This window comes from Alternaria ethzedia, assembly GCF_023757985.1.
Source record: "Alternaria ethzedia strain BMP 0044 chromosome Unknown scaffold_4, whole genome shotgun sequence".
In the NCBI taxonomy this organism is placed as follows: Eukaryota; Fungi; Ascomycota; class Dothideomycetes; order Pleosporales; family Pleosporaceae; genus Alternaria; species Alternaria ethzedia.
In genome coordinates, this window is record NW_026056197.1 from 1,748,530 (window position 1) to 1,774,263 (window position 25,734).

Consider the following 25,734-nt stretch of genomic DNA (forward strand, 5'->3'; position numbering starts at 1 on the left):
TGAGCGCCAACGTCAAATTGTGCTTACGTATCCAAAAACTCTATAAAGCATCTCGCCCGAACAACCTGCTGGACTTGGTAGCACTCGCAGCGCGATGTGTAATCGAAAAGCTGCCAAGGCCGTCACAAGGCGGGTCGGAGAATACTATGACACCATCTCCGCTTGCTCACGAAACCAACGCGCGCTTTGGGCCGAGCTGTGTATGCCACGGTTTGAGCAAACGCCGCCTGATTAATCTGCTGCTGAGAAATGTCAGACGTCCAACGCGGCCTGTTGGGTATAAGATGGCAGGAGCCATGGAGATGGTTCTCCCTTGCTTTCCATCTCCACTTTGACAGGAAATTCTGCAAGAAAGAATTATTCTGCATTCGCGCCATCACGGTCAACCGCACATGCACCACCGATAGAAAGCGCGCTAGGATTTGTCGCTAGAACAATAATTTACCTATAGGCGTCAACACCTCGGAGGGCCTGGAATTTAGAAAGAAGTTTGTCCTCTCGCTGCATTTTGAGGTTCAAGTTCCTTCGTACCACCACGTCAACTCCGCCCGCCGTTCAAAGAGTACTCAGAAGATCAAGATGACGCTCCCCGACCACCCCATCGACACCCCGCCACGCGCGCCGTCACCAGTCCACGGATTCGGCACCCTCGCCGTGCATGCCGGAAGCCCTCATGACCCCGTCACCGGAGCCGTCATCGAAGCCGTAAGCATTGCACGCGCAAAGTCTCACAGACCCATGGCTAACCCAATCAGATTTCTCTGTCGACAACATTCGCGCAAACCGCCGTTGGAAAGCCCATAGGCGAGTATGAGTACTCGCGCTCCTCGAACCCAAACCGGTACGCATGCGCAACACCACCCACATGTCTGAAACTAATGCGCCTGCAGAGACAACTTCGAAAAGGCAGTCGCAGCCCTTGAACACGCCCGCTATGCGCTCGCATTCTCGTCCGGATCCGCCACCACAGCCAACATCCTGCAATCGCTCGCCGCAGGCTCACACGTCGTATCCGTCTCAGACGTCTACGGCGGAACGCACCGCTACTTCACCAAGGTCGCCCTGACGCACGATGTCAAAGTCACCTTCAGCCCGAGCATCGAGATCGACATCGCCGAGCTCATCCGCCCCAACACGAAGCTCATCTGGATCGAGTCGCCGTCGAACCCTACGCTGACGCTTGTGGACATCCGCAAGATCTCCACGATTGCGCATCAGCATGGCATCATGGTGGTTGTCGACAACACCTTCATGAGCCCGTACGTTCAGAACCCGCTGGACCACGGCGCGGATATCGTGGTGCACTCCGTCACCAAGTACATCAACGGCCACTCTGACGTCGTTATGGGCGCCGCGGCCTTCAACTCCGACGAGCTATACGAGCGTCTTTCTTTCCTGCAGAACGCCATCGGTGCGGTCCCGTCTGCCTTTGACTGCTGGCTCGCACACCGCGGTCTCAAGACCCTGCATCTCCGCGCGAGGGAAGCTACCAAGAACGCTACGGGCGTCGCAAAGGCTCTCGAGGCCTCATCACACGTCGTTTCCGTCAACTACCCCGGTCTTCCCTCCCACCCACAACACCACATTGCGCTGAAGCAGCACCGTGACGGAATGGGTGGCGGCATGCTTTCCTTCCGTATCCAGGGCGGTCACGCAGCTGCCGAGCGCTTCTGTCAAGCGACCAAGATCTTCACACTGGCTGAGTCGCTGGGTGGAGTCGAGTCGCTCGTCGAGGTACCCAGCGCCATGACACACGGTGGTATCCCCAAGGAGCAGCGCGAGGCAGCGGGTGTCTTTGACGATCTCGTCCGCATCAGCTGTGGTGTTGAGGATGAGGCGGATCTTGTTGCCGATGTTAAGCGTGCGCTTGAAGAGGCGGTTGTTGGTCCTAAGATTACGAACGGAAAGGTCTCCAACAATGCTGCGCCGGCTGCTCAGTAAATCTTACTCTGAGTGCCGTGGAGTTGTACCAGGTGGAGAAAAGTAGCTTTTATGAGCACATATGGATAGATGGCGTTTTTGTTCGGTATGGGCTTATGACCCTTATGATGGATATGATATCAGAGATACTCTCAATCGAAAAGTGTGGTGTCGTAGTAAGACACGGAATTATCGAGGTTGTCTATCTTTGTGTATCTGTACTTTCCAAAGGCAAATTGCGCAAGCTTTGACTGGTTTGTCGTCCGCCCATGGTTACCACAGAACCAGGGTAAGGGAGTCAAAGTATGGCTGCGGCCAAGTGGTGAGTCAAAGGAGAGTATATCTTGTAACTGATGTCCATCTCTATTTTTTGCACGACAGTCAATCCCAGCCCAGACGAAGTGATCGTAACAGCAAGGATCAGTACCCTCAAAGCCATGTTTCCTCCCCCAATCTCACTTGAAGAAGTGCGCTGCCTGTTCCAGCAGCTTTTGGCACGCAACCACGACAGCCCGAATATTCACGCACACCCCGTATTCATCTCCTTCGATATCGCACACGGAAACCCCAAACGCTTCAGCGCTATCGGCGCATCCACACTCGACACGAGGAGTCTCACAACTTCACACTTCTCAACACCGATGCACCATACTCACCCGCCCCTCCACACAGAGACTTTCGACTTCCGGTACGGTCGAGTAGGCGTAAATAGAAAGCAAGTGCAGGCCTTGTTCCATGGCCAAGTGCACCAAGTGCGATGGAGCGAGCGCGCTGCCGTCCTCAACCACATCTTTTCTCACTGCGTCAATGGAGACAGGGAGCCGTGCTGTAATGCGCGCAAGCTACCTCTCTATGACTTATCGAAAGTCAATGACTTAAACGAACAGCGGCTGCCGATTATCCTTGTTGGCCACGACATCCCTTCGGATCTTCTCTCGTTGAACAAGGCGGGTATCAACATAACTGACATAGCCACCGTGACCGCGATCATCGACACGCAGAAGCTTGCTCGCGAGATGTACAAGGCTGACGATCCTGGATGGAATGTATCGCTCCGAACGCTATGTCGCCTGGTCGGTATGATACCCTCAAGGTTGCACGATTGCGGGAACGATGCTGCGTGGACGCTACTTGTGCTTTTCAGTCTCGCTGCGAAGCTGATTAGCGAGGATGACGCAGGGAGAGAAATACTAGAGGAGGTTGTAAGAGAAGGTACACGCGATAGTAAGACTAGGAAGCAAAGGGACAAGGGAAGTAGAGTGAAGAATAAAGAAGATCAGGTGGACTGGGCGGACAATCTCGTTGTTGAAGTCCCTTGAGTTGCACTGCGCAGCAAGCTTATTGTACAGTCCGTCTGATATTTGGCGCGGGTTTGGCGTCTATACTGTTGCTGCGCATGGGGGTGGTGTTTTCGTCTTGGGTCACTTCTCTAAAGCTGGGTTGTTTGGGTCCGTTGAACGTGGCTTCCTCATGAGCACGACTTCCTCTAGAGGGCGACTTCCTTTCTTCACGACCGAGTTCGCCACACGTCAGCGGCTTCTTCATGCGGATACACCCAAATCACAGACCGAAGGGTAAAAGATGCCAGCGACCACCTCACTCATCTGCCCGTAGGGTAAATAATGCTCGGTGTTCTCCATTCTTTCACCAATGGTACGACTGGCGTATGTGGCGGTCACTATTAGACTGTGCACCAGCTTCTTGAAGGACAGGAGAAGACTGTCTAGGTAGGAGCTATTTACTTGTAAAGTTCCAAGAATATACAGCAAATGCGACACGAGTTATAGAAACATTGGGTGCCTCGTCTCATTCGGCATCGTCGCAATAAGTTTCAGACCGCCTGGGAAACGCTCCGGATGCGGAGGTGCTAAACAAAGGAGGGCTTCGAAGTCCAACGCAAATGAAGGATCCGGTGCCAAGGAGCTGCCAAGATAGCTTAACCGCCAACGTCTTCGCACGGCTCGTTAGCGTAAGGTACATGCACGTGCATAATCACTGTGCCACCCAACTCACTATATGCATTCTTCCGTTTGTACCCTGATCCTCCTTTGATATTTTCCCGCCATGACGTTCCTTCTCCATATCTCCGATACTGCAGCACTCTCAACTCCATCTCGCCATTACCCTCCTGCCATCCATGCTTGGCATCAGCATGCACATTGCCTTACTCCTCGCCGCCTGCATGGGAGCTGCCAACGCTGCCCGCGGCGCGATGGAGCTGGATCTTATCTTCCCTCGTAATGAGACTTATGCTCCTACAGAAATCTTTCCAGTCATAATCGCTATCCAGAATACCGAGCTAGCGCCATTCCTGAATCCGCAGATGACCATCGAATTCCTCGACCTGGATAGCCAGGTCCACAGCTACCCCACCTTTTATGACCTGAGATGGGCCAACTACTCCAGCAGCGACCCTTATCGAGAGCTGAAAGTCTTCACCAGCTTCAACAAAGAGGGCAGGTGGAGGATCGCATGGCAAGTGAGATGGAATACCTGTACCGAGGACTCTCTTGCCTTCCTCGGCGGTGGTATCACCGGCAATGGGACGAGTCGCATCACAATGTTTACTATCAACAATTCCGGAAAAGTCGTGGATCCTGTGCCCGCTACGACGAATCATAATTGCACAAACAGCAAAGCGATTGTTATCAACGTAGACGATACTCTGGCGGTCCCTGATTTCATCACCTGGGAGGATTATGATGGAACGACTTGTGCATCTATGGCATCCACCACTCCAGCTCCAACTCCTTGCCAGGTCAAGTTCGACTCAGCCGCAGCTGCCGATATTTCCTCGTCTATGACTTCTCTTCACTGCAAGCAGACGCGAGAGCCTGGGTCTTCTTGCCCCACTGATGACAAGAGTGCGGCTCAGCAGCTTGTCGGTGCAGGATTGGCGAGCTTAGCGGCCACATTTGGGGCTTTGGGTTACATGATAGTATGAGGACCTACATGGTTACATGATCATCGAAACACGTTCGTTCATTCCAATGAACTTGGCATTGCACCTTTAGGATCATCGATCAACCGAGTTTCGTATATCTTTTATCATCATGTGACAGATATCAAACCTGAAAGAGTTGATTGCGTGAAGAGTAGCACTGCACGACTATTTGGTCAGGGCCTCCCAGCCACATGGCTTCTCATCAAATCCCTTACGCGATTGCAACTTGCCTATGTCAGCTTCTGCTTCCTCTTGACCTCTATGACCTCCAGACCCATCCTACCAGTCGCCTCCCTTAGATACACTCCAATGACATCGAGATTTATTGGCGGTGAGTGGAACGCGTAAGGGTAGATGGTCACCTTTTGCAGCGAGGTCAGCCTATCGAGGTGCAATCGTGGGCTGTCGCTCGCATGATGCTCGGCACGCATCTCAATCTCTTCCACAAGCTCCCCCGTCATATCGATAGACTTGACCGCGTTGAGTTGCCCCGCAGTGAGACTACTAGTAAATTCGATGAGTGAGGTGTCAAGCTCGAATTGGAATGTGTTGAGCGCGAAATACATCATTGAGGCCTCGCTGTGGACTTGACGACATGTATATAGCAGCGCTAGCATTCTCCGTGTGTTTTCTCTAGGGACAGAGTTTCCGTGCTCATCCTCCAGAGCGGGTATATCGACGTATACGGGGAGGTGATAATGCAGAACGAACTTGTAGATCCGGTTTCGAAGCTCCCCCGGGAGTTGAAGAAGGGGCGAGTTGTCATGGTTGAGTTGGGTGCTAGTCTGGAGTTAGCTTTGATCGAGAAATGGCAATCGGAGAAAACTTACATGCGATCGTAGTCCGACATATTGTTGGTGATACTCTCGGCGACGGCTAGCCTTGGGACTGATCGTTGGGCTTGTTTACAAAGCCTCAAGTTCAGCGGGAAGGTATCCTCCACCTGTCGAGACCTTTTGTACACTTATCGAGCGAGCGATCTCGAATGGTGGAGTCAACTCCTGCGTACCGCAATTGTACACTACAAGGTGACAATTAGAGATAGCGAGATCTTCAACGAAACTATACTGGTCCCTAGCGTGGGAGTGGGGATATAAATAGCGGGGGAGGGTATTAGAGGGCTTGACTCAGTGACCAAGAAGAAGTGCTCCGTGCACAGGCAAAACACCTATTCACTGAAATGTCATTCATCGATATAAGATAACATGTTCACTAGCCTGGGAAGAATGCGACGCAAGGAACTACTCTTCTTGGCTGACCCCTAGAATTTTCAGATGCGGTACGGAAGGACCATGCCTAGACTTTGTTCCCATGATCGAAACCTTGGAAACTATCTTCAGCAGGGGCTTGTCAGCGCCGCACTATCTACATTTTGATTAGAGTCTAAAAAACTAATTCTAGAATAGCAACGCGATTTAGAGGGGTAGGTACAGCGTCGAGATGATCACATCAAGTCATGGTCATTTGAGGTAGGTTCATCAAACTTTTGTAGTGCCTATACTAATGCTAGTATAAGATCGCACTCTGAAATCACTTTTTGACTTAGAACCCGCATCATGACCATGCAACCTGGACGTTCCTATCTTCCAGTTGCGGTGACTTCCATATGCTCAGCCACGTACTTGTTATTCTGCTCCACGAACCTGGCCGTTGTGACACCCAGCCCCCATTCCATTGTTCCAACTCTCTAGGTCTGTCATATCGCCACGTGGTTACTTCATGCTCTTCAAGCCGATAGTTTTCTCTTCTTCTGTCTCAACTCCAACACGTTTGTCCCTCCTATCTTCTGGACAACCCCATCGCCGCTCTGCAAGGCCATCATCTCCATTGTTTCCCACTCTTTCTTGATCTCTTCGGCAGCGATATGTTGCTGCAAGACCTCCACCTTGGCTTCAGATTGTTGCAACTCTATCGCCAGTTGCTCGCGTTCCCGCCGGTCAATTCTCCGTAGAACGTCCTTCATGGCAAAACCACCGGGCCCTGTCGCTTTGAGCGCCTCCCTCCGCTCATCTATCGTGTAGTCGTCGAATCCCGGCATGAGGTGTCCATCATGGCTCGTCTTGAGTTTCTTCTTGACTGGCAGTGGCATGTCTTTAGGTTCAACGGGGCGAATCTTCCATTCCGGATCGAGTTTCCTCCACGCCTCTAGCTCTTCTTTTGTGATGTGCGGAGCATGTTTCAAATTGCCCTGCTGGTCGTAGTTCCATGTGTAAATGGCAAAGCGCCGCTCGGGTTTCGTTACGACACGTTGGATGATCTCGTCTGCTCCCTCTTCGAGCATTTGAACTTGTGACTGGGCAGTAAGAGCCCTTGCCAAGGATCCCCCACTTCGTGTTGAAGTGACTCTATCATTGGCCTGTGCCCATGTTAACGGGTTCTTATGATCATGAAAAAAGTAATCATATTTGTCTTCCGCTAAGACGACTGTGTGTAGGTCCGGGAGCTCGGAGAAGTCGGGGATGTACTCCTCCGACTTTGTTGGAGGGGTTGACATGGTAGGCGCGGGGGCCAGATCGCCGGTAGGTGTTGTTAAGAATGGATCCATGGATCAGATTTGGCTTGGAGGTGAGAAGGGAGGATGGTTGATCAACGTGAAGTGTTGCTTGGGGGGAATTATGTTCAGATTGGTAGGAAGAAGAGTAGTGGAGGATGTAGGATTATCGATGGCCGGCTTTTATACAAGAGACTAGCAGCCGTAGAAGGGCTCGGGTGAGAGTCGCGTGGGTGAGAGAGCGAACCTAGGGGGACTGTGGATCTAGCATCCCCCACGTTCTCGGGCAAGTACATCGAACGCAAGAGCGGCATCAGATGGCCCTTGTCAAAGCTATTCTTGTTGCCTCATTAGGCATCTGGGTGAGCAAGTTGGCAAACCAATACCCATGTCTCAACAAGCTTCGACGACTGCTTCAAGGTCTGTGGTGCAACAAAGAGTTGAGTGTATGCCGTATCGGATAAGATGTACTGTGACGATTGATCCATCGCCAGTGTATGTGTCTGATCTTCCAGCATGTTCCACTCGTTGGAGTTCTGTATGGCGTCCAGTGCTTATATGATGAACATGCTGGTGCAGAAACTGCGGGCGCAACACGCTGGAGTGGCTCTATCCATGATACTGCATGCCAATTACATAGAGTTACAGCTTCATTGGGTATGCTTCAGACTATGAGCAGGTTGTTAAGCAGTCCAAGTGTAACTTCCTCATGAAGTGTAGCCGCGTGTATGCAGCAAACTACAATATGAAGTCTACGGTCACTCACAATCTTCCTTTCGCAACCTCTTCACTGTCATGCAGTCACTTGACATTCTTCTCCAGCCACTCTTCCCACTGCTCCGCCGTCCACGAACTGCTAATCTCATTGTTCACAACCCCATCGAACACAACTGTAGGAGTGACATGCACACCCGTCAGTCGATTCGCTTTCACTTGCACCTTGACATCGTCCGTAACCCCGTTTCCTGAGTTCAACGCCCCGTCCTTACCCGGCTTGTCGCTTATTTCCAACAGTCCGTAAACCTTGCCTTCATCAACACCCACAGACCCGGCGATCTTGGCCAGTCGCTTGTACGTCGCGTTCCTCGTCTCGTTGACCAGGCTTACGTCGAAGAAGTCTTTCTGCTCTGCAAACAGCTTCTGTGAGAAGTCCCAGAATTTGGAACTGTCGACCTTTTGCACGGCGTAGGCAGCTTCGTGGACGAGGGTGGAGGATGGATGCCACGGTTGGATCTGTTGCCGGAAGATGGTTACGACGCGGTCGGAGTATTTCTCGAGAAGTGTCTTGCGGAGAGGGGTCTCGTAGATTGTTTTGAACATCTTGGCCGAGAAGGGGCACACATAGTCGAGGTCTGGGATTTGACTGTTAGTCTGATGGAGGGCTTGGAATGGGTCGGGAAGTTGTAATCCAGCAGTCGAGGATGGAACACTTACAGATCTCGAGTGTGTGGATGGCCTTGGGCTGAATAGCACTGGAGGCGAGCTTTTGGCCAGCGAATTTGGGTGCGAGAGCCATGGCGATGGTTGATCTAAGGTTGTGCTGGAGGTCCGGTGAAGAGGTGGATGCTCAATTGTTATAGAGCTGTGCTATATATTTGACGGAGATGAACAGATGGTGTGACAATCGGCAGCTTCGGAGTAGATAGAGATGGTACCAGAACACGAATGCTGACATATGAGGATGCCATCGGAGCTTTGGACATGACGAAAGCGGGGCCGGATGTCACGCATGCGAGGACACGGGCCGCTGGCGACCAGCTCTAGTTGCGCCGATCCGACGGCAAGAAATAAGCAGTTTACGTCCAGATGTTCCTATATTTCTTCGTGACCTAATAATGCAGCTGTTGGATCGCACATGTTGTCTGGTTGAGGAGGAAGCGCGGTCAGGGATAGCTCGCCCCTCCCCCACCGCGCTCCACCACAGCTGTCGCGCCAACTCCGCTCACTCCCGAGCCTCGAGCTGCATGCAACACCGCGTCATAAGCCGCGTCCAGTAGGCGCTATAACCTAGACATCCACTGTCCTTCTCCACACATCACCGTAGTGATCGCCCATCATCCAGAGATGCCCGAACCTAGCTCAACAGACGACGACCTTCTTGCCCGCCTCAATGCGCTCAAGACATCCTCCGTCAGCCTAGATACCAACTATAGCGCATCGATAGCACCTGGGAATCCTCCCAAACCCACCGATGACCTCGCCGCTCGCTTCGCACGTCTTGGTAGCGCGTCTCCCTCGGGCTCGCCACAGCCGTCGCGTACAACGTCCACGAACAATGCCGGCGCACCGGTCGCAGCACCAGGGGCACCGAGCTATCTGGAAGGGATAGCCCAAGGCGTAGGAGGCTCGAATGTAGAGTTTAACGAGGAAGATGAAAAGAGCCTAGAAGAGTTACTGGGTGAGCTACACGGCGCCGTCGGCGATCGGAAGGATTGGGATGTGTCCAGGGAAGAACAACAAGATGTTGGAAAGCTTCTAAAAGACATGCGCAAGATACTTCCGGAAGTGGTGAATAATAGGGCACAAGGGCTGCAGAGTGGGCGTACAAGATCTGCGCAGCCATCGAAGGAGGAGTTGACGGACTGGGAGAGCATTGAAATCAATGTTGGAAGTGGGGAGGTTGGTAGAGCCAGGGAAGACACAGAGAGTGGAGATGAGGAAGACGAAGGCAGCAAGAATAGAACTGAGGATGACGAGGCAGACGATGTGATTGCAAGAGTCATGGCAGAACTGGAAATTAGCAAGAAATACGATCCCCCTTCTCCTCCGTCAGAAGACGACAAGTCAGAATCAGGAGACCAGAAGAATGCATCAACGGCAGATACCACAGACAGCGGCTTCACACTGCCTTCCGCACCGAATACCCTCCCCGAAGACGACTTTGCCAGCAGTCAAGCCATCGAAGATGCATTCACCGCACGCCTGGCCGCTCTAGCAGCACCTTCTCCATCACAAACAGATTCTCTCGGCCTGCCTTCCGCCCCATCTTTCGCGCCAAGGAATAAGCCGCCGGTGTCTACCAATTTACAAAAACAGGTCGATGACGAGATTGACACATGGTGTATCATCTGTCAAGACGATGCGACGCTGAAGTGCCTGGGCTGTGACTGTGATTTATATTGCCAGAATTGTTGGATGGAAGGGCACCGAGGGGAGTCTGCTGGGTTCGAGGAGAAGAGACATAAAGCCGTCTTGTATAAAAAGAAGAAGAAACAACAGGCCGCAGCTTGAAAGTCTCAAATCGGACCCGTAATATGCTGTGCTTGTGCGATTGAAGATGGCACCCAAGACAGGCACGGGTGGCACTGCGTAGTGTCTTAAAGTCGATAATGCGAAAACAGGGATACGCCATAGGTTGTGTCCGAAGATTCCTGGACAGCAACACTCGCTCTTGGAGACACATGGAGCCTCTGGGCCGCGCCGAAGAAGAGTGGAAAGGTTTCCTCGAGCACGACGCGAAGAGCTCCTTATACACCCCGCGGGGATGGGCGAACAGGCTTCGCCTTTCAGAAGCTTCGGTCTCCTCGGCGCATGCACCGCGGCACCGAGAATGGAGCACACGGTAGTACGATACCTGAAAGCATGGAGCTGTGTCACTCCAAACATTCCGCCACTCGGTTTTCTCTGAGCTAGCAATGAGGCACTCTTCCGAATATACTTCAAGCCGGCCTATGGGAGTAAGCCTCGCGAAGACAAGACAGCTAGTCATTCTGGCTCGAATGAAGCGCCAATTCCAAGCCAATCAACATTAGTCGCATTCTACAAAGAATAATTGGGGTAGGAGTATACATTATCTTAGTGATTGTCTAGTTGTTAAGGTTTATGAGTATCATACGTATACAGCAAGCTATAACTCGATGCATTACCTACTCAACACTTCTTGGATTCACTGGCGATTGGAAGAAGCGACGTTGTCTGGCCGCACATTCCAGGTTCGTTCTCCAGGGCTCTCCCCTCCACTCAAACAACGCTAGCGGATGTTAGTCTGTGCCACCACCTCCGTCAGTCAGAATCAATACATTGACCACATCTCCTCGACCACACTATCTCTGTTACGAGACCTCGAATTAAACAACACTTCTGCCGATTTCCCCCATCTTCTCGCAACCTTAAAGTGAACTCGAAGCCTTGTGATGGCGAAACCTGGAAGTCGTGGCTCCGCCATGTAACACAACCCCGTCTTGTCTGTCTGTCTGCCAGCTGACCGGCTCTTCCAGTACTTCGCGCAACGCCGACTCGTCACCCCTTTTGCGTCTTCCAGCTGAGCTACGGAATCAAATCTACGGGTGCGCAGATCCCTGCCCATCACAATACAAACGGCCTATGCTAACATCTTGTGTCTCAATTAGATACGTACTAAGCGGCCGTGGTTACAAAGTTCAAGACGACGGGCGCGTCAACGGACATCCGCTCAGTCTACTACTCGCTTGCAGTCAAATCTACCACGAGACTGCCAAGTCACCGTATATCGCACTGAACGTCTTCTCTTTCAACACTCTCCTCGAGTTTCAGACGTTCAAAATGCGACTCTCGCCCTCACAGCTCGACGAAATCCAGACCGTACAGCTCAACGCATGGGAACACACCCTGCCTTGGTACTCGAGTGGGGAGTCTCAAATCATCCGTGGTTCTCTTTATCTGGGCGGGCTGCGCGGATTACGAACTGTTTATGTTGAGGAGCCACTGATATCAAAGAAACAGCAGTGTGATGAGTTTCGAGAGCTTGTGAGGACACTGAAGAATTATTTGGACCGTACGACTAAAACCGTGGTGATAGTACCTAGGAAGCTATGGCTGTCCAGGCCCGAGTAAGGCAAATCATGGCCGTCGTTGATGAGGATGAGAAGAAGAAGTACAATGTAGTTGGGTTGCTGAGTTAGCATGTTTGGATAGTGGCATAGACTGATCTCGTTGCACATGTCTTGATGATGCTGTCTCAAGGCGCGGACATTCGCTCGTTACTTCAGCGTGGCTTCCGGATTCTTAGCTCGGGAAACACCGTGGGCGGCACCTGGGGCAGGTGAGCGAGCGGTCTGCTTGAGGCTAGCGTAATAGACCCTGGCCTTCTCTCTGAGTAGTCCAGGTCCTGTGAATTACCTTGTGCTCCCCACGTCTTTCCCCGTGCTATACTACTTCGACACCCTGAGTAGCCAACAACGACGGATATGGAACGCACGACCGACGCACGCTTGCTCATGTAAGTACCGAAATACTGCACCGCATATGTGTAAGAGCCATTCACCATGCCAAGCTAACATCAACAGATACATGCGCAACACTGCCGAGTCCCCACTTTTGCGCCTACCCGGAGAAATCAGAAACCACATCTACGAACACGTCCTCGGCCAACGCACGTACGCCCTTTGGGTACATTCCTTCAAAGCCACATACACGCATCCAAACGACCTCGCTCTCCTGCGCATCTGCCGCAAGGTCTACGACGAAGCAAAGCTCCTTCCCTTTTCGCTCAACACATTCTGCTTCCCCCATTTTCTCAAGTCATACTACACTCTCATGCTCGGGCTTGATGCGACGGAACGTCAGATCATCCGCACGGTTCGCATAACGTTCTATTTAAGAGAACCTGAGAGCCTCGTTGCGGATCTGCATGAGTGCCGGCTTGATTCCTTGTCGCAAGTCTTTCCTGCAGTGCGATCTGTACATCTGCATGTGGGCTGCGGGGATTTCGATTCGACGAGATTGGAACAGGCAGTGATGAGTGTTGGAAAGCGGGTACTGAGCGGTCTGGACGAGGGTGTCGACCTGGAAATCACTCGTGCTAAATATTGATCAGAGCATCGTGGTGGGAAGCATCATCGGTCATGCTCAAGATCAGGTTACCGAGGATCCGCGAAGAAGATTTCTTTCTGTGTCATGACGCCGTCTTGATACTGACTATGCATTGGAGTCGGATGGTAACCAAAGGCTACCCAAAGTCCGTCTTCACAGCTCTCGAGACTGAACTGTTTTCTGTAGCGCAAGGGGCATGGGTGTTAGCTTCCACGCATGCTGACCATTGACGAATTCGAGACCATACTCAAGTTCCGAAGCACAGCTACATCCATACTGCGCAACCTAAACTACTGAACACCCCCCCCCTTCATTTCACGGCATGCCTGACCACACCTTCAGCGACCCATTTCCCCTCAAACTTCTCTTCCAGCACCCTAAGCTTACTAAAGAATACATCGTCATCCACGTACGCCCCCTTCAGCCACCGCTCACCCTTTGTAGCATCGAAAGCCTTCCTAGCATGCAACACCCGCCTATTATCGAAGATGACACACTCGCCCTCATTCAATCTGTACTCATATAAATTCTCCTCCGCGCTAAGCAGCTTCTCGTACGCATGCGAAGCAGCAATGAAGGAGCGAAGCGACGTCGAGTTGCCGCTGCCAATTCGCGCTTCGAACGGGCCCTGGAAAGGTGGAGACCAGTTTATGCGGCGGATGGCGAGGTTGGCGGGGTCGCTGTAGTTATGGTAGGCAAAGGTCTCAATCACTGGCCGGGTGAAGTGGTAATGGTAGGTGGGGTGGTGGTAGTGGTATGTTACGGGGAAGGTACATAGCGTTCTGAAGTGGCCCTCGGATTGCCGCCGGAGTTGATGTGCTGCAGCGAAGGAGTCTGAGAAGAAGGATTCGCCACCTGGTGTGCGGGCTCGGAGAGAGTGCAAGAGTTGCAGATGCGGTGGGTTGGATGTGTACAGCAAGTCCATGTGAAGACCGAGGTAGTCGGGCGTGTAGGCTATGTTTTCGGCTTTGGGTTTTGAGCGGACGTCCCACGTTCGGCCGTAGAAAGTGTCTTTGAGGGTACCGATACGGGAGGCGAGAGCTACGACGGATTCCTCGGATTCGGGCACGTTCTTAATGAAGAGGAGGCCGTAGCGGTTCAAATGGGTGAGTGCATCGAAGAGGGTTTCGTCTTGGGACATGTAGGTGTCGTAGTCGAGCCACTTATTGTCTTTCACGATCTTGCTATTGTCCCAGAATACTCTGTCATCGTGTCGCACTCCACCACGTAGCTCAATCTCTGTGTTGAATGCGCGGCGTAGCCAGTCGATGGAATGCCGTGTGCGGTGCTCCGGACCGAAGCCTTTGACGTCTGTCTTCCATTGAAGCTCGATAGAGACTCCCTTTTCTTCATCAACTACTGTCTTGCAGCTACCTTCTAGATCCTCGGGTATATCTGACGTCTGGAAGCGCTTGTTCTTGCTGTCAGGGTCCATGCATTGCGTACACGTGCAGCTGTCGCGAAGGAACGCAGCGTCGAAGATCTTGGGCTCTCCATCGATGTTGACCGCGATTCTCTTCGCTGGGCTACCGTCAAGCTGGCCAACGTTGGATTCATCATGAACGAGAAGTTCCTGCTCTTTTGAATGCCTCAGCTCTTGCTCCTGTTGCTGTTGCAGCTGTTCCTGGCGTTTGGTTGGCCGAAAAGGGCCATGTGTAGCGGGGCTCCAATCAGCATTCTCGGCCGGCTTAGGTGATCGCCAAAACGAGTTGAAGAAGAAACGCCGTCTCTGGACAGCAATCGTAGTCCTGCGGGAAATGGTGACTTGCGATCTCAGACCCCGTAGCGGTATTCTGGTGGTGATGGTGAAAGACATGGTCGGCCGCAGCTGTTGGCAGTGACGGGACACGGCGGGGTTCCTTGCTTTTCAACGCCAGGGAGCGAGCGTGGTGGAAACAATCAACCCGTAAACCGAGGTCTCTACTACCCTTTGCCCGGCACGTTTGCAATCACAGGTGTTCTACCGAGCATCGGCGGTGGGTAGCTAATTACGCGCGCGAACATAGCACGTGTCTCAATCGACGCGCTGGGCGCATGTCTGAGGGTGTCGCACAGCTGAAGCATGAGGTAGGAGCTTGTCTATCTTCACCGTTTACCGACACGCCGTGCTGGCAGACGCAGGGCTAATATGAATGATAGGGCTCCCAGCGACAGGTTGTTGTCGCAGGTGCGGTGGCAGGCCTGGTGTCGCGGTATGTTCAATCTCCCATGTTCGCGCACATGGCTGACATTGCGACAGCTTCGTGATAGCTCCCCTCGACGTCATAAAGATCCGCCTGCAACTCCAAATCCACTCGCTCTCCGACCCGTTCAGCGTTCGCAATATCCAAGGGCCCGTCTACAAAGGAACATTGGGCACCCTCAAACAGATTCTTCGCGAAGAGGGTGTCACGGGGCTATGGAAGGGCAACATACCGGCGGAGCTCATGTACTTGACGTACGGTAGCGCCCAGTTCTCTGCCTACACGTACATATCGCATTGGCTAGAGACCATTCCGCCGCCATACACGCTTCCCAGCTCAGTCGCCAATTTCCTCAGCGGAGCTAGCGCGGGTGCCGCTGCGACGACGGCGACGTACCCGCTCGATCTTCTTCGCACGCGCTTTGCTGCGCAAGGCAAAGATCGCGTATATACCTCCATCATCGCGTCTCTCAAGCACATCGCGCAGCATGAAGGACCAAGGGGCTTCTTTCGCGGCCTCGGCGCAGGCGTGAGCCAAATTGTGCCGTACATGGGTCTCTTCTTCGCTAGCTACGAAAGCTTGAAGCCCATAACCGCATCCTCTCCCATACCACTGCCACTCGGAAGCTCAGATGCTGTCGCCGGTGTCATCGCGAGCGTTCTCTCCAAAACAGCCGTCTACCCGCTCGATACCACGCGTAAGCGACTACAAGTCCAAGGACCGATGCGCGAGCGATACGTTCATCGGAACATACCGACATATACCGGTGTCATCAGTACCATTGCGCATATATGGAAACATGAAGGCAGACGGGGAATGTACCGTGGGCTGACGGTCAGTCTTCTGAAAGCTGCGCCAGCCAGTGCGGTCACAATGTGGACATACGAGCGGGCTATGGGCCTCATGCTCGCTTTTGACGAAAAGCACAAAGACAATTGAACATTGGGATTCTAATATGCATGGGTCGGCGTTGAGATACCAAATGCTCCTTCTTCATAGACTCTATTTCTCAAATCAAGATACATTACAAACCAACCTCTTCGCGGGACTAGGTCAGGTTCCCGAATTCGCCCTCTCTGCCTGTCCAAGTTACCTTCATCATCGGCTGCTCTAGGAAGTCCTCAACACCCCTCTTCGTCGTCGCTTCGCCCCACCCTCTCCGTCGCAATGTCTGCTGTAATATAAAGGCCAGATCTATGTTGTTTACAGCTAACTCCAATGTCTCGCCTTTGGAACCTGGTATCACAAACTCTAGATATAGTCGTGGGGCGTCGCGGGCGGTCAGGTAGAATGGTGTCCATAACGGTCCTGGTGGTGGACGCTGAAGTAGCTGTGGGCGAGCGTGAGAGACATCTCTAGCGACGGATGGATCATGGAGAGGTGGCGATGGATTGGCCTGAAAGCTTGAATGGTTGGTACGCCTAGTATCGAAGTCGGGATATACGTTGCGTACATCTTCTTCCAACTTGGCGAGTTCTTCTTGCATCTTGATATTTTGGTTGCTGAGTAGCCAGTTCGTGTGGTTTAGTTCTTCGATCTTTTCTTGGTTCTCACGGACGAGAGCCTCGAGAGCTGCTAGACGCGCGTCTGTGGACATTACAATTTAGGACGTTCTGACGAGCCAGGGATGTATGTTAGAGAAATGACGGGAATTATAGCGATATAGGTTTTGGATCATGCATGTCGGATCTATTTATCACCTACGATAGTATAAGGGATTCAAGAAGTCAGAGTAGGGATTTGAACTACTGGTACGTGATTCATGGGAGGATTTAGTCTATGTCCGATCCCCCAAGTCACAAATTAGGATCGTAGCGTGAAGTCGAGTTACGTGGGTTGGAATGTGCTCTTCAGGGAAGGACTAGCAAACGATGTTGGAGACGATCTGATATATAAGCCCTGCGAGGATGTCTGCTGCTGATGCATGAACAACGACTCCACAAAACGCTACGTAGTTAGCCCCTACCCAGGCAGTCTCTTGCCATTACCCCGAATGCTGACTGTGTTATAGTAAATCGAAACGCACACATACATTTTCCCACTGTCACATCAACCCTACCTCGAGCAACGAGTCCGCATTGAACCCAACAACGAACTACACTTGAGTCAACGAAAATCCGAAGCGACAATCCACAGCATGTCAAATCAAGGCTGGATCTGTAAGGACTGCGGGGCTGTGAATTACCATAATGAATGGCATTGCGAGGAGTGCACTCAAGTCTAGGAAGGAGCATCAAGGGAAGCGGATATTGGAACGTCTTACGCAGTTGGACTGGACAGAAACGTACATCTTTCACATTCAGTTCTGCAGTGTGACTAACGTGATAAAACAATAACAAATTTATATATTACGTTTAACACCGCGCTATGGTGGATCAATATATTCTCAAACTTGAAAAAATGGTGTGATTTTGTGGAAAGTAAAGGAAACATCCATTCCAGTCACCACTATGTCGTTACCGAATTATTGCTTGCTGATATTATTGAGCATCACGACGGCCACTGCAATCGATGCAGCATAAGCATAAGCTAACCACTATAGGAAGCAAGGAAATACGTGGGTATGCGAAGAATCACCTGACAACCACTTCACACAACCTCGGGAACTTGGCAACCCATCGTTACCGACTATCCAAACCCCCAACGTACATAAGCAAAACTACTCACGAAAAAACCCTTAGGCGCCAGCGCGATGTCCAGAAGAATGTGGCGATGCGGCTCTCACGGCATCGACCCCCGCTAGCCTACCCTTTTGGAACCCGTGCCGCACCTAAGTAGGTCCCTGCCCCTGGCGAGCTACTATCCAATCCTGTCCCAAACTTGGACTATTGTACCCGACCGCACGTTTATCGTTCTATTAGGTATAGAGCTTTGTTTAGATTTATCTCTATTATCCGTTGATCCTTCCAATATCTAGTACAAATGTCGCTTCCCCGGGCGAGTTTCTTCCTTTGTACTGTGGTTTCTCAAATTGACTGAATTACTTACCGGGCCTTTGCTACGATTTCTTCTTCAATTTCATTTTCCCGGCAACCTTCCGGCCGTCTCTTACCCCCAGAATGCGGGTTCTTACTTGGGTCACCTGGCTATTCGTTGCCTGGATGGGAGCTATTGATGCGGCTGCCAGCGAAACCTCAGGCGTCGTAGAAGTAGACCTAGTCTTCCCGCGCAACGACACATACGCGCCAGCGCCATATTTCCCCATCGTCTTTGGCGTTCAGAACCCCGAACTCGCAACATTGCTTAGTCTACGGCTCGGATTCGAAGTCTGGAACATGACAAACGGCTCAAAGGTCGACGAGGGAAGCTTCGGCGACTACTATAAGAGGAGTGCGCTCGACTGGACAAACACGTCGAGTTCCGATCCGGAGCTCGTATATCGCCACTACACCGAGTTCAAGACGGAGGGCAAATGGATGTTAGTGTGGAATCTGATCTGGTCTAATTGTACATATGATCCTCTTCGCGAGATATATTATCAAAAGGGCCACTCGCAAACCTTAGGCGTTACGTTCACCACGAAGACGACCGCGCAGGGTATTGATCTTGTCGACGCAACAAAAGACCAGAGTTGTCCTGGAGATCAGGGAATAGCTGTCAACGTCGTTGATACTACGAAAGTTACCGGAGGCTCCTACAGCGTGGGCGAACAGTGCGCAATCTTGGACAATTCAACCGTCACTCCCACTCCTTGCCGAGTCGATATCGATTCTACCGCTGCTTCAAGCATTGCGGCAGCCTTGACAGCAAGTCTCTGCTCTCATGAGAATCTAATGTGGGTGGAGGCTGGAAGGGCTCCAGAGCCAGAGATCAGTTGCCCTGTAGATGAGAGTGCCGCCCAGCAACTGCTCGTCGGGGGTCTAACATGTCTAATGTTTGCGATTGGAGCTCTGAGCTATCTTCTCTTGTAGACAAATCACGTGTTAAGATGCGGGCATAACGCGATGTAATAGCACAATGTATATACTCGTTATACAAGCATACTCCCCAGCTACCTCATACTCACGCTAAGTATCTGTACACCACCACCACCAGAAAGCAAGCTTCAAAAAATGAAAATAGAATTCGCAATCCTACTAAAACACACAAAAAAAACTTGGATATAGATGGGAACGAAGAGTCGAGTCGGGTTATCATATCCTTAACAAACGCCGCCAGCGCCCATCTCAGAGAGAGAGGAAAAGAAAAAAACCCCTCCACCCATAGTCGTGCTGTGCAAAGGCACGCCTTGTGCTGCACACATGCCACCCACCCAGCCACCCCTTCCAAACGCGTGAACGCGGGAAACATGCAAAACTGAATCGAAGCCAGAAGGAATCCGTAGAGAACCAGGCCTTTTCGTCCGCTCGCATTCTGGCATCCAAGTCCCGGCACACCACACAAAAGAACGCCAGGCCAGAGACGCAAAAGCATGCGTTGCCAATCACCCAGCCGCATAGTCTTTGCGAACAAAAGGATAAAGTGCCTAGTCGAGACCATCTGCGCCGTCCATGTCCACATCTTCATTATCAGCCACCTTCCTGGGCTCTTCGAGATCCTTCTTGAACGCCGCCTTCTTGGCATCCACGTCGTCCCGGCTGAGGTCCTTCATCCAGGTGTTGTTCCTAACGAGAATATCCTGGACCTTCTCCCTTCGCTCGTCATTGAGCTTCTTGTACTCCTCAGCTGGGTTGGGAACGGCCTCGCTGAGACCCGCGCGCACGGCGTCTGGTTGCAGGAAGTATTGAACACCACCTGTGCCGAAAGGTTCGCTGTTGATAAAGGTCATGATGTAAGCGGCGGGGCTGATGGACACGGTGATCTTATCGCTGTGCTTGACGTGGTCGAAGCGTTCTTCCTCGGTGAGGTCTTCGGCTCGAGCGAGGCGCTTCTTGAGGTACGGGTAGTTGACACGGGAGAGGTCGACTTCTTCGGTGGGTTCCACGGCCATGTACGAGGCGACGTATGCTCGCCAGCGCTTAATCCGGTCGAGCGTGGTGAAATCAAAGGTCGGGTCGTCCTTCTTGAAAAGCCGCACGTGCGCCCACATCTTGGCGGGGTTCTGTAGAAACATCAATACATGATCTATAAGAGGGAGATGGTGTTGACTTACGTAGGTGATGCGGTAGGTGTCAGCGTCCTTGGCGAGCTTCTCCACAGCCTTGCGATAGCTAATCTCGTTCTTGTGAGTTGTGGTATCGTTGACGCGATCCTTCCTGAAGAGGTTGTAGATATCAAGGCTCTTATCCTTGTTATCATGACTGACAACAGCAAGAGCGAATCGGACAAGCGAGCTCAAGAGTCTGTCGAACGAGTACAACTGCCACCCGATCTGCAGGTAGTACCTTCTCAGGGTCTCCTCGATAAAGTTCATCTCGACTTCGCCAGAGATTTGATCTTGGAACATTTCGAGAAGCTGTTGGTAGTAGTTCGCTGATGGCGATGTGTCCTTGAAAAAGTCGTCGGGCTGCTTGTCGAGCATCTTGAGCTTCTGCGCTGCCTTTGGCTCCTTGGCGCGCGCGATGACTTCTCGTACCTCCTCTTCGCTATCCTTGAGCTTCAATAGCCTCTCGTAGAGCATGACGAACATGCGGAAGAAGCAGTAAATCGAAGCATTGGAGTACATGTTGTACTCTACGCGTTGGTAGGGCTCTTCGTGCTCGAACTCTCTGTCGCCGAAAGGCGTGGGAGCATCGGTATATTCTACCCATTGCCTCTCTGGCCGATCTACGCGGGGATTGGAGTTTGAGCTGTCACCAGCAGCCTCCTCGTCCATAGCGGATGCATCCGGAGTACTGTCCCGACTTGCCGACGCAACACTGTCTTCCTTGTCCTTCCGTGACTTGTTGTTGGGATCGAGAACATTGCGGCGGAGGTCTCCCTTCTTCATTTTCTGCGAGCGTTGGGAAACATCATCGTCCGGGGAGGGCGTGTCCTCGCCAGAATCGTTTGGCGTATCGCGTGGCGAGGTTTGTACCCGCTGCTCGAACTTGGCAGAATCGATGCCAAAGAAGAGAGGAACAAATTCCTTGATGAAAGGTACGACCTTTGCAAAGTCGGCACTATTGTTGTTGTCCGCAAAAGTGAGCATCAATCGAGCCACGTCGAAGAGTACCTCTTCATCCCGGAAGGAAAAGGCAAATTGATAGTCCGGCTGCGATATCTCTTGAATCTGCTGGAGGCGCTTCTGCTCTTCGTATCTGACCTGGATCTCGTTCGTGAGGGACTTAGGCTGGAACTGTCGCTTGTCGGCCTGCTTGACGGTGATGCTCTGGTGATCCAGCGATTTCCAGAAGATCTTTTGGGTCTGATCGCGCCAGACCTTTTCCCATTCACGCTGAGCGGCCTTCCAGTCCTCCAGTTTAGTCTTCAAGCGGTGGAGAAGTACAGGGACGACGCTCCAAGGCATTTGGAACAGTTCCTTAATCACGTCCTTTCCCCTGTCACGGCCATAGATCTTCATAATGACACGTTTGTAGATCGTCTCACTCTGTCCACCAAGTCCAGGTGGCAATGTGAATCCCTGTCTGTCCTCCGGCTTCATCGTGAGCAGCTGGTTGGCGATAGGCTCTAACTGTTGGATCGTGCGGCTGCAGGCCTCGATGTTGAAGTCATAGTCATGACGCTCTTCCTCGATTCTGTGCAAGCCCTCCTCGAAAGTGTTCTTGCGATGGGCAACGAAACCAGAATCCTCGGAGGCCCAGGTCGGGTGAGATGCCCACTCGTCGTTCAGAACAGATCTGCAGAGCTCGTCGCGTCCACTACACACGCGTTCTCGTTCGCGCCTTGGGAGCAAGCGATAGCTAGGACCAAGACTGCGGCAGTTCGATAATGAGACACGCGAGTTGACAGTCTTAGGACGGTACTTTTGCTGCTCTTCGTCCTCGCCCATGAACTTCTTGAACCAAGCATAGAGTTCCTGATTTCCGCCGATGAAAGATCCGGCGCGAGACAGTAGCAACTGCTTGTCGATTAAGTCTTGCGAGTAGAGGTTGCAGAGCTTCAAGAACTCATTCATCGTGTTCTTGTTTCCAATGAACTTCTTGACGCGGTCAAAGAAAGCAAGCTCATCCTGGCTGGGTGTTGTGGTGGTCGTCGGTGGCATTGGCTCAGGCAGCGCAGGAGTGAGGGTAGGTGATACTGGCGGGCCATCGGGAATTGCCTGCTTTGCGCCATGTCCGGTCTTTGCGCGCTTCAACATGTTAGTTGATGGTCTTTTGAGGTCCTCTATTGCATTCGAAAGAAGGCCCATTTTCATCTCTGGTGGGAAGAGAGCTAAAAAGAACCCCACCATCAAACATAGTGATGACAGTCTTGATGACAATGCTTGTGATTTGGTGGTGTTGAAACGGAAATAGAATATGACCAAAGAAAAGAATTAAAAGGGTTGGGGCAGAGAGCCACGGAGATGCACGTGCCTCTATAAAGAAAAACAACGTGACCTAACCCTGCCCGTTATAGTGTAGAATCATGTACGTACCTTGTTGACATTGCCCTGGTTGTATCCACCCCGAACGTTCGAGGTTGGCATTTCTTGCGACATGGGCGCGGGCATCGGCGCAGCCACAGGGCCTTGTCGCTCGCGCTTCCTCTTGTTGTCGCGGTTCGCTGTAGGTGTAGGTGCGAAGTTGCCCATCGGAGGCAATCGAGATGTATCGGCGCGTCCGGGCGTTTGTTGGTTTGCAGCGGCTCCGTATCCTGATTCACCTCGAACATTGCTGAGCATGACTGCGTCTTCAGCCGCGTTCTTGGCGGCCTGCTGTTGCGCTCTGTGTTGAGCAGCGGACTCCGGAAGGAACTGCTTGAAATCCTCCAGGAGATCTGGCGCGCCACCAAACAGGTGAGTGACTTGGGCGTATACGTCCTGAATGGGCTTCGACTCTCTCTGGTACGTCTGCAGTATCTCCAGGAAGTTTTTGTAAATGTCTGGGTGAGCTGCGAATCGGTTCTAGAGTACTATTAGCATTTTGGTTTTCAACCTCACAGTGAAGAATGGTACCTTGATCTTGTTCACGTAGCTAATCGCATGGTTGAACTCTACCGGCCCTCTCTTCTCTGCTGCAGCTCCGCTCATCTGTGGAAGCTGAGCAGCACCGTTCATAGCCTGTCCTTGTAACGAGGCACCCGGATCAACGCTGGGTGACATCATTGAGCGGCCAGTAGCTGCGGACACTGCGTTTTGTAACTGCGAAACGCCTCTCTGCTCTTGTTGGTGGGCTAGCGCTGCAGCTCCAGCAGGGTCAGGATGAGGACGCGATGTGACCTCTGGCGAGTGAGGCGCTGGGCCCTGCTGTCCTTGGGGACCGTACAATGGCCCTCCTAGAGTACGGTTGTTGGGTGAAAACATCGATTCTTGTCCCTCAGGACCTTGAGCTCTCTGTTGTTGAGGCCATGGGCGTCCTTGGGCAGTCTCGTAGTATGTGCTCTCGTGTTGCGGGCCGTTGTTGCCATTGACAGCACCGCTGCGTGGCGGTGAAAGCGGCCTTGGAGCGGGCATAGTCGATACCATGGTTCCCATGGGCGTGGTGACTCTGATAGCGTTTGGGTCGCCGTTGGTGCCACACTCGATCTTGTAGCCGGGTGGCAGAAAGGTGTTGAAACCCTGGATCAAGGCCGGATTGCCCGCAAACAGTGTCGATACCCTCTCGATGACGCCTGGGGTGTCGATAGCACCGCTCTTGAAATCCTTCATGATATCGAGGAATCGATTGTACACGTCGGGGTGGTCGGCGAACTGGACTTTGACCTGGTCGAGATAGCTCAGGGCGTCGTTGAGGATGGGCTGCTGTCCCTGGCCCATAGCCATGGATCCTGGAGGGCCAGCAAAAGGCATCAACATCTGGGCCTGGGTAGGTGCCTGTACGGCGTGTTGCATGCGCGGTGTAGTCTGCTCATGCTGTGCGGGCGCATTTCCATACATGGGGCCTGAATTGGGGCCACCCATGGGTGGCGCAAGTGGGTTTGGCCCGTTCATGGGTCCAGATTGGCCGAGCAGACCGTTGGGACCGTGGATGGTTCGTGTCGATGGTGCGACTGCCACTGGCTGGTGTATTTGGATCGGCCCAGAGTGGTTCTGGTGCGCAGCGTGCTCGCGCTGCTGTCGCTCGTGCAGGTCGCGGTCTCGCTGCTCTGCCTCGCGCTTGACGATGTCTTCTTGCTGGTGCATGGCATGCGACTCCATCTCTCTGTCTCTGTTTTCGCGATCGCGCATCTCGCGCTCTCTGTCGGCGTTGGCTTGCTCCGAAGTCGGCATGTGCTGCTGCTGCTGCTGTTGTAGGGTTTGCGAGATGCCCGGCAACGAGTACGGAGGGGCTTGCGGGCCTTGGTGAGCTTGCGCGCCCGCGTCTGACGATGGCGGTCGCTGGGCGGACATGTGGGGCGATGAGTGCTGAGGTTGCGCCGTCAGGCCGGGAAGTGTGGGGAGGTTCTGGTTGTGGGCTGTCGCGGCGTTTGACGAGTAGTAGCCGCCACCTGTGACGGGGTTAGCAATGCGAACAGGCGCGTCGTCCGCCTGTGCTACGTACCAGATGGTGGAGGGAGTACTGGTCCCGGACCCTGGGCGGGTGACGCATGTGAGGGACCCTGGGGCGTCGCGCTGTTTGGCCTGTCATCGGTCTCGAAGTCAGCGTGAATCCAATCGAAGGGTGGTGAGAAAAGGAGCTCGCAGTCGTCTTCGCTCATCGTGCCCGTCTGCTGTGGGCAGCGAGTGGGAGGCGAGTACGCACCCATAGGGACCCAGAGGCCGTGGCGCCTGGCCTTGACCCTGCTCTGTTTGCTGCTGGCCCTGCCCAGCTGCCGCCGCTTGTGCAGGCGGCCACCCGTCGCGATGCGCTGGATTCATGTCCTCGGCTTTACCAGGCGTGCCGGCGATAAGGGAGCTTGCGTAGCCGGTTCGGTAGTCGCGTTGTCGTGTATTAAGCGGATTAGCCTCTGCTGGAGCTCATGGGAGGCTCGTTTCTTCGAGGGGGGTCTGTTGGGCGTGGTGTGGCTCGTAACTGGAACTCGGTCGCCCGCTGTTGATCAGGAGCAAAAGCGCGGCTGGAGCTGGCACGGGGGCCCAAGTCGCGCGATTCGGGCGTCGACAGAAGATGGGACGGCGGTCGAGATGTATGCGACAGGCTCGAACGAGTCAAAAAGAACAATAGCGAAAGGGCAGGCTGGTGATGATGCTTCCGCTATCGACACAGGTTCTCGTCAGGGACCACAGATCGGTACAACTGTCGGCCCGGAAGGCGGTGGCAGAAAATCAATCAGCGCGTCATCTAGCCGAGCCACTCGGCCGTCAGCCTTATCTGAGATGCCGCATGCCGAAGCCACTTTCACCTTCGTTGGGTTATAGTATATTTTCACGCAAATCGATAACAATTTCTCACGCGTCTTTTCCAAACTGAAGCACAAAAATATGTATTCACTCCATATGACTTCGG

General features: G+C 52.8%; 8 protein-coding genes across 8 annotated transcripts; 3 read left to right on the forward strand and 5 right to left on the reverse strand.

Moving 5' to 3' along the window:
* Window positions 1-296: 296 nt before the first annotated feature.
* On the forward strand, window positions 297-1,941 carry CYS3 (cystathionine gamma-lyase cys3; the record flags this gene model as incomplete). Its single annotated transcript, XM_049374352.1, has 4 exons — window positions 297-305; window positions 469-705; window positions 756-841; window positions 891-1,941. The coding sequence occupies 4 exons, from the start codon at window positions 297-299 to the stop codon at window positions 1,939-1,941; spliced, it is 1,383 nt and encodes a 460-aa protein (XP_049236492.1).
* Window positions 1,942-5,094: 3,153 nt separating this feature from the next.
* J4E87_002718 (uncharacterized protein) lies at window positions 5,095-5,433 on the reverse strand (the record flags this gene model as incomplete). Its single annotated transcript, XM_049374353.1, has 2 exons — window positions 5,095-5,368; window positions 5,429-5,433. The coding sequence occupies 2 exons, from the start codon at window positions 5,431-5,433 to the stop codon at window positions 5,095-5,097; spliced, it is 279 nt and encodes a 92-aa protein (XP_049236493.1).
* A 1,157-nt stretch (window positions 5,434-6,590) lies between these two features.
* On the reverse strand, window positions 6,591-7,216 carry J4E87_002719 (uncharacterized protein; the record flags this gene model as incomplete). Its single annotated transcript, XM_049374354.1, has 2 exons — window positions 6,591-7,173; window positions 7,209-7,216. The coding sequence occupies 2 exons, from the start codon at window positions 7,214-7,216 to the stop codon at window positions 6,591-6,593; spliced, it is 591 nt and encodes a 196-aa protein (XP_049236494.1).
* Window positions 7,217-8,156: 940 nt separating this feature from the next.
* Window positions 8,157-8,871, reverse strand: J4E87_002720 (uncharacterized protein; the record flags this gene model as incomplete). The annotated part of the gene is made up of 2 exons (XM_049374355.1): window positions 8,157-8,707; window positions 8,790-8,871. The coding sequence occupies 2 exons, from the start codon at window positions 8,869-8,871 to the stop codon at window positions 8,157-8,159; spliced, it is 633 nt and encodes a 210-aa protein (XP_049236495.1).
* A 319-nt stretch (window positions 8,872-9,190) lies between these two features.
* J4E87_002721 (uncharacterized protein) lies at window positions 9,191-10,586 on the forward strand (the record flags this gene model as incomplete). Its single annotated transcript, XM_049374356.1, has 2 exons — window positions 9,191-9,198; window positions 9,350-10,586. The coding sequence occupies 2 exons, from the start codon at window positions 9,191-9,193 to the stop codon at window positions 10,584-10,586; spliced, it is 1,245 nt and encodes a 414-aa protein (XP_049236496.1).
* Window positions 10,587-13,455: 2,869 nt separating this feature from the next.
* J4E87_002722 (uncharacterized protein) lies at window positions 13,456-14,961 on the reverse strand (the record flags this gene model as incomplete). Its single annotated transcript, XM_049374357.1, has 1 exon — window positions 13,456-14,961. One exon carries the CDS (start codon window positions 14,959-14,961, stop codon window positions 13,456-13,458), a length of 1,506 nt encoding a protein of 501 aa, XP_049236497.1.
* Window positions 14,962-15,207: 246 nt separating this feature from the next.
* On the forward strand, window positions 15,208-16,267 carry TPC1 (mitochondrial thiamine pyrophosphate transporter; the record flags this gene model as incomplete). Its single annotated transcript, XM_049374358.1, has 2 exons — window positions 15,208-15,212; window positions 15,385-16,267. 2 exons carry the CDS (start codon window positions 15,208-15,210, stop codon window positions 16,265-16,267), a joined length of 888 nt encoding a protein of 295 aa, XP_049236498.1.
* Window positions 16,268-19,793: 3,526 nt separating this feature from the next.
* On the reverse strand, window positions 19,794-24,988 carry J4E87_002724 (uncharacterized protein; the record flags this gene model as incomplete). The annotated part of the gene is made up of 5 exons (XM_049374359.1): window positions 19,794-20,369; window positions 20,421-22,499; window positions 22,788-23,255; window positions 23,307-24,778; window positions 24,832-24,988. The coding sequence occupies 5 exons, from the start codon at window positions 24,986-24,988 to the stop codon at window positions 19,794-19,796; spliced, it is 4,752 nt and encodes a 1,583-aa protein (XP_049236499.1).
* Window positions 24,989-25,734: the final 746 nt, after the last annotated feature.